We start from the raw sequence: 16,313 nt of genomic DNA, 5'->3' as shown, positions 1-16,313 counted from the left end.
CCCTTCTTTATAGCCTCCTTAAAGGTTTCAAGTAAAAATTGTGCTATTTCTTCAGAGAAGGTTTTGTAAAATTCAGAGGTTATGTCACGTTCTGACCCTAGTTCTTTTGTTATTTCTTTGTTTTAGTGTGGTCAGGGCGTGAGTTGGGTGGGTTATCTATGTTCGTTTGTCTATGTTGGTTTTTTCGTTTGGCCTGGTATGATTCTCAATCAGAGGCAGGTGTCGTTAGTTGTCTCTGATTGAGAATCAAACTTAGGTAGCCTTTTTCCACCTGGGTTTCGTGGGTGGTTATTTCCTGTTTAGTGTTTTTGTGTTTCACCTCTCAGGACTGTTCGTTTGTCGGTTTATTGTTTTTGTTTCAGTGTTCAGTTTTATTATTAAAACATTATGGACACATACCACGCTGCATCTTGGTCCTCTTCTTCTCCTCCAGACGACGAACGTTACAGGTTAATCCATCACAACCTGGAGATTTGTTATTTTTTAACTGAGCAACCACGTACTGGATGTCCATAACGGATCAATCTTGACAACAAGACCGATTGAATTCTTCACTAACCGAATTAACATTCTCTATAGAATCAAGGAGATCCTTAGTCACTCAAATTGTTATCTACGGAGTAAAGATTCTCATAAAACTTAGTGGTAAAGTCTGATAACAACTCTCTATCCTCAGTGTTAACCCCATTAATCTTACATTTCCGAAGTGTGTTGAGTTCCCCTCTCCTCTTTTCCATATTAAAAAAGTATCTACTGTTCTTTTCGCCTTTTTCAAGCCATTGTTTTCTGGATCTTGTGAAAGCTCCTCTAGCCTTTTCCTGATACAATGTATCTAGTTGATTCTGTAAATCATTCAATTTAGCTTTCTCATCAAGATCAAGATGCTCAGTCTCTGTGATATCCGCAATTGTCTTAGAGAGTTCAGCTACCTCACATCTCCTTCTTAAAGCAAGCCTTTTTCCATAAGTAATACAGGCTGAGCGGATTTTAAATTTCAGCAGTTCCCAATATTTCCCATATTCTGCATTAGATGTAGCTAAACTCCAGCAAACAGAAATTAGATTCTTAATCACATTTTTTAAATCATCATGCAACAACAATGAGTTATTTAATTTCCAATAACCACCAGAGCATTTCTTACCATCATTACTGCACATTCTTACAGTCAACCACATAATGTTTCTGCCACACTTTATGATCCGTCAGGACTCAGGCATTATTTTTACATCTACAGTGTTGGGCTCAAGACTAGATGTTATCACCCACAAATCAATTCTTGATTGTAAAGAATGATCTCTATTACTCCATGTGTATTGTTTCTCTCCAGGGTTTTTAACTCTCCATATGTCAATTAAGTTCAGGCTTTGGTAGAAATTCACCAACTTGTTCACACCAATGTTAGGCCTATGGGGCAATCTATCAGTCTCATTAGAATAAACCATATTAAAATCTCCACCAACTATAATCTGACTGGATGGATATTTTCTCAGAAGAATTTTAAGAATTTCTTAAATTTCCTCTAGAAGTAAGTTATTTGGACGACTAGAACAGTATCCATATACATTACACAACACAAATAATTTGTCCATGTCGTTGATGATCGCTACTAGCCAATGTCCATTGGAGTCCATTTGAGTAAACAAAAATTTCCCTTTGAAGTTGTGTGCTAAAATTGCAACCCCCAACTGAATGATTAGTCCCGTGGGCCCAAAAAATGAAATTGCCCCACTGATTTTTCCAATAATTATAGTCCTCTTTGCATGAATGTGTTTCTTGAACGAATACAAGATCTGCGTTGCAGTCCTTACAACAAAAAAAGCTTTTCTCTTCAACAGGTTTTGTATCCCTATGTCAATCCCTTGATTGACATAAACTTCAAGTCCATATCTACAGAATATAAAGAAAAATCCTATGCAATCTCAACTCTACCCTCTCTATAAAAAGTTGCTTCATATATGTATTAACAGAAGTCTTAACTTGTAAACAGTAACACCATAATTCAAAACTAGAACGCTCAGTTTGCAGTGGGGAAGGAGCTACCTTGTAAATTTACCGACAGAACAAATCACCCCGGTCGTACTTATTTTCAGTCAGCAAAAAAGGCTCTGATTCATTTACATTACATTTAAGTCATTTAGCAGACACTCTTATCCAGAGCGACTTACAAATTGATACTACAAGATTCCCCTGTAGTATCCACCCTTTCTTTGATTTCAGGCCTGTTGTACAAGAGGCCACAATTTTGCCTTTGCTGCCTTATCTGCTGCAGTCAAGTCCTCACCGAATCTAAATTTTCTCTCTTTCAGAAAGGAGCTTTCCTTTGCTTTCTACCAAACTGCATCTCTCGCTGCGCGAAAAGCAAACTGGATGATGATCGGGCAGCTGATGAAGGCATCTTTCTTCTTCCCAATAAGATGAGATACATCCACAGCCATATCCTTATAACCATCGCGTAAGTCCGGTTACAAATGTCTCTTACTAAGCGCTTAACATTCTTATCCTGGTCCTCCGGATCACCTTAAAACCGTAGCCCCCACCTTCTCCGGTATCGCTCTGCATTAATAAGCTCTCTTGCATGTCTGTAATGGTCTTCTCCTGTGCAGTGCATTTCTCAGAAGTAGCAGTGTTTGCAAGTTTAAGCTCTTCGATACTCTTGTATGCATGATTCAGAGAGGTCTCGAGGTCAACTATTTTTGATGTATTTTCGCTTATAATTTTCTCCAGACTATCGGCTCTTTCGTTTATCTTTGCAGTGACAGCATCGATTATGTTGACCTATAATTCGCGGACTAGTTACTGGATTTTCAGAATCAACCGAATGTCCAGAATCCTCCATTTCTTCTCCCGAGGAATCAGGTAGTGGTTTTTCTCCGTTTGCTCTTTCGCACATTTTTTCCTTCCATTTCTCAAAGTTTCAGATCAAATTAGCAGTCAACTTAGCGCTGTTCTCTATTGTGTTTACTATAAGCCAAGTTCCGTTACATTTAATTACGTTTGAGGGATAAAAGTTAAGGTTACTCGGAGCAAGCTGAAATCTCGCCTGCACTCGCCGCCATATTCAGCACCCCTCAGGAAATATCTCCTTCAAGGAGTCAGTGACCACGGTTACATGTACACCAATAACCCGTTATTAGTCCGCGTTCAAAACAACTGGGAACACGGAAAAATACGAGGTCAAATCATGAAGTCAGTGATCTTCAGGTCAGAATGTCAGAGCTCTAGAAAGAGGCCCGATTTCCCGAGTTGGAATTCTGAGTTGGATAACCGTTCAAATCGATTTTCCCAGCTGGAGCTCGTTTTTACGAGGTCCCCATTGTTTTGAACACACGGAAGTCGGAATTCTGAGATTTCAGAGTTTAGAGTTCCCAGTTGCGGCATTATTCGGTAGTGATGGGGAAACTAAGCTTCCTGAAGCATTGAAGCTTTCTAGACAATTGTGTCTAGTCAAGGCTTTGATCAACACAGTGTACACTGTTGGCACCTGCTGGTCAAAAGAATTTAGAGCATCCAAATTATTATAGATGACATCCCACACGCTGGAGCTTGTGCGCATAGTAGCCTTTTTGTTTTCTACCAAACCAATCGCCTACCAAACCAATCAGGTGGTTGTTCGAGGAAACAACGCTTCGGACGTCATTGATCACGTTCTTTTGATAAAGTGATACAGGCAAACTGCTTAGAAGTAAACTGCTTAGTGATTTTGATGTATGCCTCAGAGCTTCGGTATCAAAAGCAACATCACTATGTTATCAGAGTAGGGGTTTAAACATCTTCTATTGTAAAGAAAGTTAGTAGCTTAATCAATTGATAGACAGAATTTGATTGATTCCCTAGCAAAGTCAGCCTCTAAATGTCAAAGAAACAAAACAATGATATCCCCATATGCATCGGAGTCAGGTATTTCCCAGGTATTTTACATCTTGTTTCTAGCATAAAGTATCTCAGACCAAAGTGCTCTTATAGATCACTTTATATAATCAGATCTGTTTTATTTTCTTCAAGCTCTTAAGCTAATAAGGGATAGGCCTGTGCTTTTTTCCAGTTTCTTTAATAAAAGGTAGGCCTATTGCATACCCTCATATATAGAGTGGTGGGTGGAGGAAGTGACTGACATACAGTATCTATGCATACAGTGGGGCAAAAAAGTATTTAGTCAGCCACCAATTGTGCAAGTTCTCCCACTTAAAAAGATGAGAGAGGCCTGTCATTTTCATCATAGGTACACTTCAACTATGACAGACAAAATGAGAAGAAAAAAAATCCAGAAAATCACATTGTAGGATTTTTAATGAATTTATTTGCAAATTATGGTGGAAAATAAGTATTTGGTCACCTACAAACAAGCAAGATTTCTGGCTCTCACAGACCTGTAACTTCTTCTTTAAGAGGCTCCTCTGTCCTCCACTCGTTACCTGTATTAATGGCACCTGTTTGAACTTGTTATCAGTATAAAATACACCTGTCCACAACCTCAAACAGTCACACTCCAAACTCCACTATGGCCAAGACCAAAGAGCTGTCAAAGGACACCAGAAACAAAATTGTAGACCTGCACCAGGCTGTGAAGACTGAATCTGCAATAGGTAAGCAGCTTGGTTTGAAGAAATCAACTGTGGGAGAAATTATTAGGAAATGGAAGACATACAAGACCACTGATAATCTCCCTCGATCTGGGGCTCCACGCAGGATCTCACCCCAGTGAGCAAAAATCCCAGAACCACACGGGGGGACCTAGTGAATGACCTGCAGAGAGCTGGGACCAAAGTAACAAAGCCTACCATCAGTAACACACTACGCCGCCAGGGACTCAAATCCTGCAGTGCCAGACGTGTCCCCCTGCTTAAGCCAGTACATGTCCAGGCCCGTCTGAAGTTTGCTAGAGAGCATGTGGATGATCCAGAAGAAGATTGGGAGAATGTCATATGGTCAGATGAAACCAAAATATAACTTTTTGGTAAAAACTCAACTCGTCGTGTTTGGAGGACAAAGAATGCTGAGTTGCATCCAAAGAACACCATAGCAACTGTGAAGCATGGGGGTGGAAACATCATGCTTTGGGGCTGTTTTTCTGCAAAGGGACCAGGACGACTGATCCGTGTAAAGGAAAGAATGAATGGGGCCATGTATCGTGAGATTTTGAGTGAAAACCTCCTTCCATCAGCAAGGGCATTGAAGATGAAACGTGGCTGGGTCTTTCAGCATGACAATGATCCCAAACACACCGCCCGGGCAACGAAGGAGTGGCTTCGTAAGAAGCATTTCAAGGTCCTGGAGTGGCCTAGCCAGTCTCCAGATCTCAACCCCATAGAAAATCTTTGGAGGGAGTTGAAAGTCTGTGTTGCCCAGCAACAGCCCCAAAACATCACTGCTCTAGAGGAGATCTGCATGGAGGAATGGGCCAAAATACCAGCAACAGTGTGTGAAAAACTTGTGAAGACTTACAGAAAACGTTTGACCTCTGTCATTGCCAACAAAGGGTATATAACAAAGTATTGAGATAAACTTTTGTTATTGACCAAATACGTATTTTCTACCATAATTTGCAAATAAATTCATAAAAAATCCTACAATGTGATTTTCTGGATTTTTTTTCTGCTCATTTTGTCTGTCATAGTTGAAGTGTACCTATGATGAAAAATACAGGCCTCTCTCATCTTTTTAAGTGGGAGAACTTGCACAATTGGTGGCTGACTAAACACTTTTTTTGCCCCACTGTTTAACAGCCTGTAGCCTAATTTCATCTGTCAAACAGGTAGACCTACCTCTTATTTCTTAAATAGGAAGAAATGGGCTCCAACACAAAGCCCTCTTGTTGTTAGTAACATCTAATTAAAATTAAGACGGTGATATGAATTATACCTACTTTCAGCACCATGAGCTGTACATTTCCGATTGATTGTGCTGTTGCTGCTGCTTCAAGTTTCAGCACCACAATGTAAGTTACTCGAATCTGGCTTATTGTGAGGTCAATAACTGGAATAATGGCGCCGGAGGAGATGACTGCTGTTTTACGGTCCCCTAACCAATTGTGCTGTTGTGCATGTTTTTTCTGCGTTATTTGTAACTTATTTTGTACATAATGTTTCTGCCACCGTCTCTTATGACCGAAAAAAGCTTCTAAATATCAGTTTTCATACCGCCCCAACAGATCCACAGATAATGCAATCTCTATTGCACTCTGCACTGCCCTTTCCCACCTGGACAAAAGGAACACCTATGTGAGAATGCTATTCATTGACTAAAGCTCAGCCTTGAACACAATAGTGCCCTCAAAGTTCATCACTAAGCTAAGGACCCTGGGACTAAACACCTCCCTCGGCAACTGGATCCTGGACTTCCTGACGGGCTGCCCCAGGTGGTAAGGGTAGGTAACAACACATGCGCCAGCTGATCCTCAACACAGGGGCCCCTCAGGGGTGCATGCTCAGTTCCCTCCTGTAATCCCTGTTCACTCATGACTGCATTGCAAGGCACGACTCCAACAAAGCCTAGTCCCCCTCAGGAGACTGAAAATATTTGGCATGGGTCCTCAGATCCTCAAAAGGTTCTACAGCTGCACCATCGAGAGCATCCTGACTGGTTGCATCACTGCCTGGTATGGCAACTGCTCGGCCTCCGACCGCAAGTCACTACAGAGGGTAGTGTGTACGGCCCAGTAGATCACTGGGGCCAAGCTTCCTGCCATCCAGGACCTCTATACCAGGCGGTGTCAGAGGAAGGCCCTAAAAATTGTCAAAGACTCCAGCCACCCAAGTCATAGACTGTTCTGTCTGCTACCGCATGGTACCAGAGTGCCAAGTCTAGGTCCAAAAGACTTCTTAACAGCTTCTACCCCCAAGCCATAAGACTCCTGAACAGCTAATCAAATGGCTACCCAGACTATTTGCATTGTCGTCGCCCCCCCCCCCCCCCCCCCCCCCCCCCCTTTACACTGCTGCTACTCTCTGTTTATTAACTAACTTTAATTCTACCTACATGTACATATTACCTCAATGAACTCAACTAACCGGTGCCCCCACACATGGAATCTGTACCGGTACCCCCTGTATATAGCCTCGCTGTTGTTATTTTACTGCTGCACTTTAATTATTTGTTACTGTTATTTTGATCTATTTTATCTCTTTTTTTACTTAACTTATTTTTTCTTAAAACTGCATTGTTGGTTAAGGGCTTGTAAGCATTTCACTGTAAGGTCTACACCTGTTGTATTCAGTGCATGTCACAAATACAATTTGATTATGATTTTGATAACTGATAAATACATCAATGGCAACAAACATTGTTTTTTAAAATAAAATCAATTATAGCTATTAAAGTTGTCAAACTTAACAGAACATAGGCTATAGGCTAGTCCATGCGCAAGATAGTGCATTTTTTTGGACTAGGCCTAATCTAAAATTATTTTAGGAAGAAACAATTTGACCCTCCTCCTGAACTGCCATCGTAGCCTTACACAGCACAGCCATTTGTTAAGCAGCACACAAAAATGTGTTTGAAGGAGCAGAGCAGGCTGGAGCTCAGGGTTGGAATATCCATTGCAGCGTGTAATCAGCCTAGTTATATTTACACCATCCCAACAGCTATCTTAGAAATATAACTTTTCTATGTGCTTCGATGGATTGGATGCGCATTGGTGTCTGGCTGTAGGCCAGTTGTCTAGTGATATTGCCAACAATCATCGGGTGATCCAGTAAAGAAAACAAATATTCAAAGAATATAGTAAAGCTAAATAAATGGTCTACTACTTCTGGCAAAGGATGGCACGGAGAACAGCAGTACCCACTCGCACCTGAAAAACAAAGCCACGGACACTCAAAAAGCTGACTGACAAAAGCAACAATGATAAATCAACAGATAAATCTAATGCATTGGAATAAAGGCTATTTTTATCAAGGACACATGGCAAACAACTGGCGAAAATATGGAAGTACAAAGGAAAATGTATGAGTAAAGGAGCTCAGTTTAGGCTGAAATTCAGCACGATGTCACTCCCTGACCTGAGATATCTTTGTTTTCTTTATATTTTGGTTAGGTCAGGGTGTGACTAGGGTAGGTATATTAGTTTTGTATTGTCTAGGGGGTTTTGTATGTCTAGGGTTTTTGTAGGTCTAGGTGATTTGTATGTCTATGGTGGCCTGATATGGTTCCCAATAAGAGGCAGCTGTTTATCGTTGTCTCTGATTGGTATGGTAGCTAGTCTGGCCCTAATTCAGGTAAAAAATACTGTATATCTTGATTAGATAAGTATTCAACCCCCTAAGTCATTACATGTTAGAATCACCTTTGGCAGTGATTACAACTGTGAGTCTTTCCGGGTAGGTCTCTAAGAGCTTTCACTTTTTTCTTAAAATTCAAGCTTTGTCAATTTGGTTGTTGATCATTGCTAGACAACCATTTTCAGGTCTTGCCATAGATTTTCAAGCAGATTTAAGTCAAAACTGTAACTTGGCCGCTCAGGAACATTCCCTGTCTTCTTGGTAAGCAACTCCAGTGTAGATTTGGCCTTGTGTTTTTGGTTATTGTCTGGTGAAAAGCAGACTGAACCAGGTTTTCCTCTAGGATTTTGCCTGTGCTTTGCTCCATTCCGTTTCTTTTTTATCCTGAAAAACTCCCCAGTCCTTAACTATTACAAGCACACCCATAACATGATGCAGCCACCATTATGCTTGAAAATATGGAGAGTGGTACTCAGTAATGTATTGTATTTGTCACGATCGTCATAATAAGTGGACCAAGGCGCAGCGGGATACGAATACATCTTTAATTTAAAAGATGAAACACGAAACGAAACACTATACAAACTACTACAAAAACAACAAACGATCATGAAGCTATAACAAAACAATAAGTGCAGACACTGGCAACTTACACATAGACAATTACCCACAAAACCCAAATGCCTATGGCTGCCTTAAATATGGCTCTCAATCAGAGACAATGAACCACAGCTGCCTCTAATTGAGAACCAATCTAGGCAGCCATAGACATACAAACACCTAGACAAGACACTGACCCATTACACGTACAAAACCCCTAGACAATCCAAAAAACACATACATTCCCCATGTCACACCCTGACTTAACTAAAATAATAAAGAAAACAAAGATAACTAAGGCCAGGGCGTGACAGTATTGGATTTGCTCCAACCATAAAACTTTGTATTCAAGACAAAAAGTTAATTGCTATTCTGTACAAGCTTTTTTCCTTTCACTCTGCCAATTAGGTTCATATTGTGGAGTAACTACAATGTTGTTGATCACAGCCATTAAACTCTGTAACTGGCATCATGGTGAAATCCTGAGCAGTTTCCTTCCTCTCCGGCCACTAAGTTAGGAAGGACGCATGAATCTTTAAAGTGACTGGGTTTATTGATGCACCATCCAACGTGTAATTAATAACTTCACCATGCTCAAAGGGATATTCAATGTCTGCTTTTTATGTTTTACCCATCTACCAATAGGTGCCTTTCTTTGTGAGGCATGGGAAAACCTCCCTGGTCTTTGTGGTTGAATCTGTGTTTGAAATTCACTTCTAGACTGAGGGACCTTACAGATAATTGTATGTGTAGGGTACAGAGATGAGGTGGTCGTTCAAAAAATCATGTTATTAAACACTATTGTTGCACACAAGAGTGAGTCCATGTAACTTATGTGACTTGTTAAGCAAATGTTTACTCCTGAACTTAGTTAGGCTTGCCATAACAAAGGGGTTGAAAACTTATTGACTCAAGACATTTCAGCTTTACATTTTTAATTAATTAATTTTTTAAAATCGAAAAATATAATTTCACTTTGACATTATGGGTTATTGTGTATAGGCTAGTGACAAAAAAATCTATTTAAAAAAAATCAGGCTGTACCACAACAAAATGTGGAAAAAGTCAAGGTGTGTGAATACTTTTTTAAGGCCCTGTAGCAAATAAGCCATTACATTTTTAGTTAACCAAATTCGACACTCATTGATCTCCATTCAAAAACTCCTTGCTTGGTGAGAATTTTTTTTTTAAACGCCACCTGCTGGAGAAGACAGATTTTGGGCCCAGTTATCCCCACTGAAGTATCAGCTAATACGAACTGGAGACTGCATCCAAGATGTTCGACCATTGTTTTTTAAGGTAATAATTATTATTATTATTATTTATTTTTTGGGGGGTGGGGAACTTTTGTGTTTTTATTGACATGGTATCAAACAGCTGATCTATTTGCCCTTCTTGGCTTTGATCTTCCTCAGGTAGAATTCCAGCTTCTTGCCCTCCAACACGTAGCCATCCACCCTGCCGCACTGGCCGGGCTTGGAGGCAATGCAGGCGAGGAGTTTCCTCTGCATGAACTGTTCTTCCAGGAGAGGGCTGATCTTGCAGTTCTTCTTACGCTCGTCAAACTCCTTCTGGATCTTCTTTGACCTCTTCTTGTTAATCACCTCTTCCTCCTCGAGAGTCAGCTTGGCTCCCTTCTTGCGTCCCAGAGGAGTGGCGAAGTGGGCCTCATACCACTGCCTGTAAGGCAGGCTGTCGACGAGAACGATGCAGTGCTTCACCAAGGTCTTGGTTCTCACCAACTCGTTATTGGAGGCGTTGTACACCACATCAATGATCCTGGTCTTACGAGTGCTGCACTCAGAGCCCCATGAGAAGTTACCCACATCGACCCTCAGAGCACGGTACTTCTTGTTGCCGCCGCGGGTCCTCACCGTGTGAATACGGCGAGGTCCGATCTTGGTGTTTGCAGGGGGACGACCCAGTTCATACTTCCTCTTCTTGTGGTAGGGTTTGCGTTTGCCACCGGTCTTGCGGCGTTTATGCCAGTTGTCCCTAGAGATACCCATTCTCAGGCGCCGGATAGAAAGAGCTGTTTTTAAGCCCACAATTTGTCTTGTCGGTTATATTTTTGTCACCAAACAAATTCAACTCTGTTGATTGTCTAAGTGGGAATAAAATGTAATACATATTGTAGGCTACACATGGGTTATTGTAGGGGATTTCTAAACTGACCATTTTAGAGGCTTAATCTGAGCAAGTACCCCAGACACCAATCGTCGGGTCAATACCAAATGCATTTGACCGTTTGGCATATTGCTTGGCATATTGTTTACCCAGTAACTTATGTGAATTTATGTACATGTAGTCTAATCCTTTTCATATTGTTTACCCAGTAACTTAGGTAAACTGAATGATGCATATGTATAGTCTAATCATTTTCTGTATAGTGAGTGTTTTGTGCTTCATGTGATTGAATCAAATTCTGTTATTTCAAATCAAATCACATTTTATTTGTCACATGTTTTGTGTAGACTAACAGTGAAATGGTTACTTACAGGTCCTTCTCAACATGCTTACTGACAAAAGCAACATAAAGGCACCCATAGGCTCTCCCGGGAAGAGCATGTGATCATATGATCATTAATAAAGAGTCCAACAGAAATAAACAGACTGTGAGAGCACCTGTTTTTTCTGTTGCCAGATATTGCACCGGCACATGCGGGAATAATACTGTATCTTGCTGCTCTGGACACTGACCACACATCATTGAATTGAAAAGTATTAGCTTGTTGTTCACAGGAGTTTTTCTGCAACTTATTTGGTAAGCTTGCCTCCCTGTTTGTGTCATTAGGGGAGGAAATGAGTGATTATACACTGTTGAATGGAGAATAGTAGGAAATTGAACGTAAACACAGTCCATCTCTTTCTTGTTCTTCTGCAGCCTGATTGATCCATCCCTCTGTAACGGCCCAAATGACCTCCTGGCAGTCTGTCTTTGGTCAGATGAAAGGCCAGTGGGAGGCACTACACGTTCCCTGCTTTCCAGTTAACATTTCCTGTTTGTCAAGGTGCGCCATGGCCTCCTGCACCATCTCCTGGAAACCTACAGCTTGTTTAGTAAGTCACCTCTCTGTCCAGGCAACTATGATCGATTTTCTATAACAGCTTTTCATCTCCTCTTTTATCATTCTCTCCTCTGCAGGCAAGAGGTTTGAGTCTGAAGGTATTGGCTCATCGGACTCTTCAGGTAATAGAATTTATAATTTTCTACCTGTTTCTATCTGTATAGCAAAGTCTCTCTAGATATTCCTCAGACAGAAAACCCTGAGTTAAGTCTTCCTCTCCTTTTCCTGTAAAGACCCCATGTCAGAGGATGCCCAGAGTGGTCTGAAGGGTTGTGTGAGGTTCCTGCAGCACCGTGCTCCCCTCCTGACCAGCCCTGTTTCTGCAGCAAGCTCTCAACAAGCCCCACCACACTCCCGCTTATGCCTGGGCACAAGGCATGATGGGAATTGGAGGAAAAGGGGTGTATGTGATGAGGTGGCTAAAAGATGAACAAGATACTCAACCGGAGAACAGGTACAGTAGCTTATCTTTATGCTGTTTGTGTAAGTGATTTTTACAGCAATGTTATTACAGGCCATATTGACCTGTGATATGTCTTAGCTACCTCAGAGGTTGTTATATTGTTTATTGCCCTAGTTGTGACGATATTAGAGATTATTGTGGTCTCTAATCACAGTGAGCTGGTTTCCATCTTCCCCTCTGAGTCCAGGGGCTGGGGATATGGCAGTAGGGACTGGACAGGGGACCGTCCACCTCATCCAAAAAGACAAGACAGGTACATTTCTGGCCTCTGTCAATAAAAACAATATGTTACTGACCTGACAAACTAGGAAAGGACTTACTACTGACTATATGTAAGTTTCAAATTGCGCATTACCTTGGCCGTTAACAGGAAGTGAGGTCACTGGTGAGCAGCTGTGATCGCATCTCTGGATGCATCTTCCTTAGGTAAGGGCTTATGGGAACTACTTCCTTTGATGGACGGATTGAGTTGTGGGACGTTGAGTGGCTGCAGGTGAAAGAATGTTTGGGATAAGACTTCTAAAAAAAAAGACTCTCCAAGGTCCAATACACATTGCCGTATACAATAGCTTTAGAAATATTGGATTACGTCATTCAGATCCTGCAGACACATGCAAAATGGTCAACTCTCTCATCTTTCTACGGACAACCCTTATTGATGGCCACTCAAACAAAATAACAGGAAGTGACGTTAGTGCAGACGGGAAGCACCTTGCAACTTTGTCCCTTGACTTTAGCCTTAAAGTGAGTCTCACATTAAGACAATGCCAGTCGCTCTGATTACTACGTCACCCATTAGTTTGAACTGTTAATGTTATCTATGTAATGCTCCACATGTGTGGTCATCTCCAAAGGCCAGTCTGGTCACAGCCCTGTTGAGCCCTAGACCTCTGAACTGTGTGACCTTTGAACCCGAAGGTCATCTTGTGGGGTGTTGGGATGGAGCTGTGCATCTGTGGAGTACTGGCTGAAGGGTGAAGTTACGGAGTCGAATGAAGGACATATTGGGAGCAGAGATGTGTGTCACACTGTTAACTTCTTTTGCCCTCGTTTTTTTAACGCAACCTTCATTTCTAATTCTAATTCCTCCTTCCTTCCTCCCTCCCAGACTCTCTCTGGTCATCAGAGGTCAGTACGCAATCTGTCCTTCTTTCCCTCCTCCTCTCTGCTGTGCACTGGCTGTCTGGAGAGGTGAGGCTGTGGTCAGTTCCAGCCTCTATCTGCATGGGCTGCTACCAGGCTCACAGCAGATCTACAGAGGTGCTCACTTTCCTGCGAGGTGCTCACTTTCCTGCTGGAAGGGACCAAACTCCTGAGTGCTGGCTCGGACCACACGGTGAGAGATGCTTTACACACACACACACACATATATATTTTGAAATGTACACTTTTTACTTCTCCCTCCTCCACAGGTCCAATTATGGTCAGGTGGTCTGAGCCGCTCGGTGAATGTGTTTGGAGAACCCAAGATATGCCGTTACACTCATCTTGCAGAAGTTCGTCAATGTCCATTTCTGTCACTCGGATGTTCAAAAATCACTTCTTTATTGTAGTTGTTTGCTTTGACAGGAGTCCATTGTTCAGAAGGGAAAAAAGATGTCAACCACGGAGCCCGCTTCTCTGTGTGGCTGTCACTGGGTGTTATGCAGCAGTGGGTTACCATGGTGATGGGTTGAAACCCTTGAGTCTTAAATCAGGTATATGGTTTTAAAAGTTTGCCAACAACTCTGTAAGCCAATTAACTAAATTAATTAAATACATCACTGAACACAACATCAGTGATTAAGAACTAATGAAACCACCCCAACCCTATTGTGCAGGTTAGAGGACGTGGGCTAGCGAGGATCTATGGGTGTCCATCCTCTACCTGATTTGGCTGGCTTCAGAGGAGCCCAAGCTACTGGTATCTCGGGGCAGGGATCAACGGCTAAGGGTGTGAAGGATACAGGAGGGAGAGGCAAGCATGGTGCTGCTGGGACGTTTTAGGGTGCAACAAGGCCCCATCCTGGCACTGGCAAAAAACTATTCTTATCTGGCCCCCGCCTCAGGTCAGACTAGTTGAAGATCAACAACTAAAACCCTCATTAAACACTAATTTAATCAATAGTTAACCCATGAACCACATATTCCCCTTGGAATCTCCACACACCACCAACAGAACACATAATAACAGTGCAGTTAATAAATCATTCATTTAACAACTTGTTTACAGATGATTCACAAGATGTATCAAAATGTGTATGAGTATGTGAGTGTCATTGTACTGCAGTGTAGCTACCTCCCTCCACAGTCACTGCAGTTATCCAGCCACCTTTCCCCCACTAGACTCATCCATTTCTAGCTCAATGTCACTACATGATTACGGCAAGTCAGTATTTGGGCGCATGACATATTAGGAAAGGCAAATTTGATAATTTTTTGGCTGTGAGATGCAGTGCCTTAGACCGCTGCGCCACTCGGGAGCCCTAAATGTAGGCTTTTTATGCGTTAATAACCACAGCAACCTGCATTGCTCTGCACTCTCCCCTACACGTAGCCATATATTTTCACTAAATAGAGAATGCGTTTTACGATCTGAATTCTTTATTCAATAGATATGATTACCCTAAATGTACTAATTTTAAGGGCTGTTGCACTCTCTTATTTACGGTAATATTTACTTACGTCACGTGTGCATTTGCGCACGCATCTCCCACTTGAAACATTGTTGCAGTTTATTAACATCTACGGATTCTTTATTGAACATTAGCATTGAAATACTAGACTATTTACTTCACATTGAGAATACAAATCTGTAATTTGGATTGGACAAGATGGCAAGCTGCAATTTTCAGGCGCAGTTGGTATCCATTATGGAGGTATTAGCTAAAGCAGCTGTAGCAGAAATAAACAAACGTGTTGATGATAGCTGTGCAGTTATACGTTTGGAAATTACCCAAAGCCAGCGAGATATTGATGGACTGAAAAGGAAGTGTCAAATGATGGAGGGCGAGCTGAAGAAGACGAGAGGACGAGTCAGGAGAAAAGGTAGTAGATTTTTGTATATACTTTTACTACGGTGATATGTGAATGATTCTTAAACGTTAAGTTAAATCCGTTACACATTAGCTAGTGTAAATCATAGTAGGCAATTTTTCAACTAACTGTTTTTGGCGATAGTTTCTCTGTTCTCGATTCGGGGAGAAAATGGTATCATATAAATGTCCGTATCCAGTTGCAAGTCGTTCTCCAAAAAACAGAATATTCAGAAAAATATTAAATGCAAGTTTTGTATCGAGGTAGAAATTCCTTTTGCATGTGTGTAGATCTCTGTTTTGCACTGTTTCAGTGCAACAAAAACACACACGCAAAAGGTATTTCTCACTCGATACAAAACGTGGATTTAATATATCTTTCTGAATATTCTCAAATGTGTTTAAATCCTGAATTGCGGATGCTATGTAATGTCCAATGAAAGGCTTTGAAGCCACCGGCCGTAATATTGGCATTAACTAGAGACAGTCCGGTCATCACTAGTTTCCAGTGATGATGATTTATATAAACCCTGGATTGCTGATGTTATTTATTGGCCATTGAGGGGCTTTGATGCTACTGGTCGGTTATATTGGCACTCCCTAGTAGGAGCAGTCGTCCATAGGAATGAATGGAATGTCTTTTTTTGCTGTGGTGGGGCAGTAACATTAGTACTCTCCCCAAAAAACTTTAACTTCTTATGGCTGCAGGGGCAGTATTGAGTAGCTTGGATGAAAGGTGCACCGAGGTGCCCAGAGTAAACGGCCTGCTCCTCAGTCATAGTTGCTAATATATGCATGTTATTATTAGTATTGGATAGAAAACACTCTGAAGTTTCTAAAACGGTTTGAATTATGTCTGTGAGTATAACAGAACTCATTGCCATGGATCATCACTGGACTGGAGGGCTAATACACTGGCAGGCAAAAATCTGAGAAAAAATCAAAACAGGAA

At 41.5% G+C, this 16,313-nt stretch overlaps 2 protein-coding genes across 2 annotated transcripts in view; one reads left to right on the top strand and one right to left on the bottom strand.

Moving 5' to 3' along the window:
• Window positions 1–10,159: 10,159 nt before the first annotated feature.
• On the bottom strand, window positions 10,160–10,850 carry LOC129824234 (40S ribosomal protein S8-like). The gene has a single exon (XM_055883710.1). It carries the CDS (start codon window positions 10,823–10,825, stop codon window positions 10,199–10,201), a length of 627 nt encoding a protein of 208 aa, XP_055739685.1. The 5' UTR covers window positions 10,826–10,850; the 3' UTR covers window positions 10,160–10,198.
• Window positions 10,851–14,990: 4,140 nt separating this feature from the next.
• Window positions 14,991–16,313, top strand: part of LOC129824226 (zinc finger protein with KRAB and SCAN domains 1-like) — a 10,937-nt gene continuing 9,614 nt past the window's right edge. The window contains exon 1 of the mRNA XM_055883702.1: window positions 14,991–15,374. Coding sequence (XP_055739677.1) covers window positions 15,161–15,374 — 214 coding nt within the window. The 5' untranslated portion in view covers window positions 14,991–15,160. The remainder of the gene's footprint in view (window positions 15,375–16,313) is intronic.

This window comes from Salvelinus fontinalis, chromosome 26 (assembly GCF_029448725.1).
Source record: "Salvelinus fontinalis isolate EN_2023a chromosome 26, ASM2944872v1, whole genome shotgun sequence".
Classification (NCBI taxonomy): domain Eukaryota; kingdom Metazoa; phylum Chordata; class Actinopteri; order Salmoniformes; family Salmonidae; genus Salvelinus; species Salvelinus fontinalis.
The sequence above is the reverse complement of the archived record's forward strand: the minus strand, read 5'-3'. Positions and strand labels throughout refer to the sequence as shown.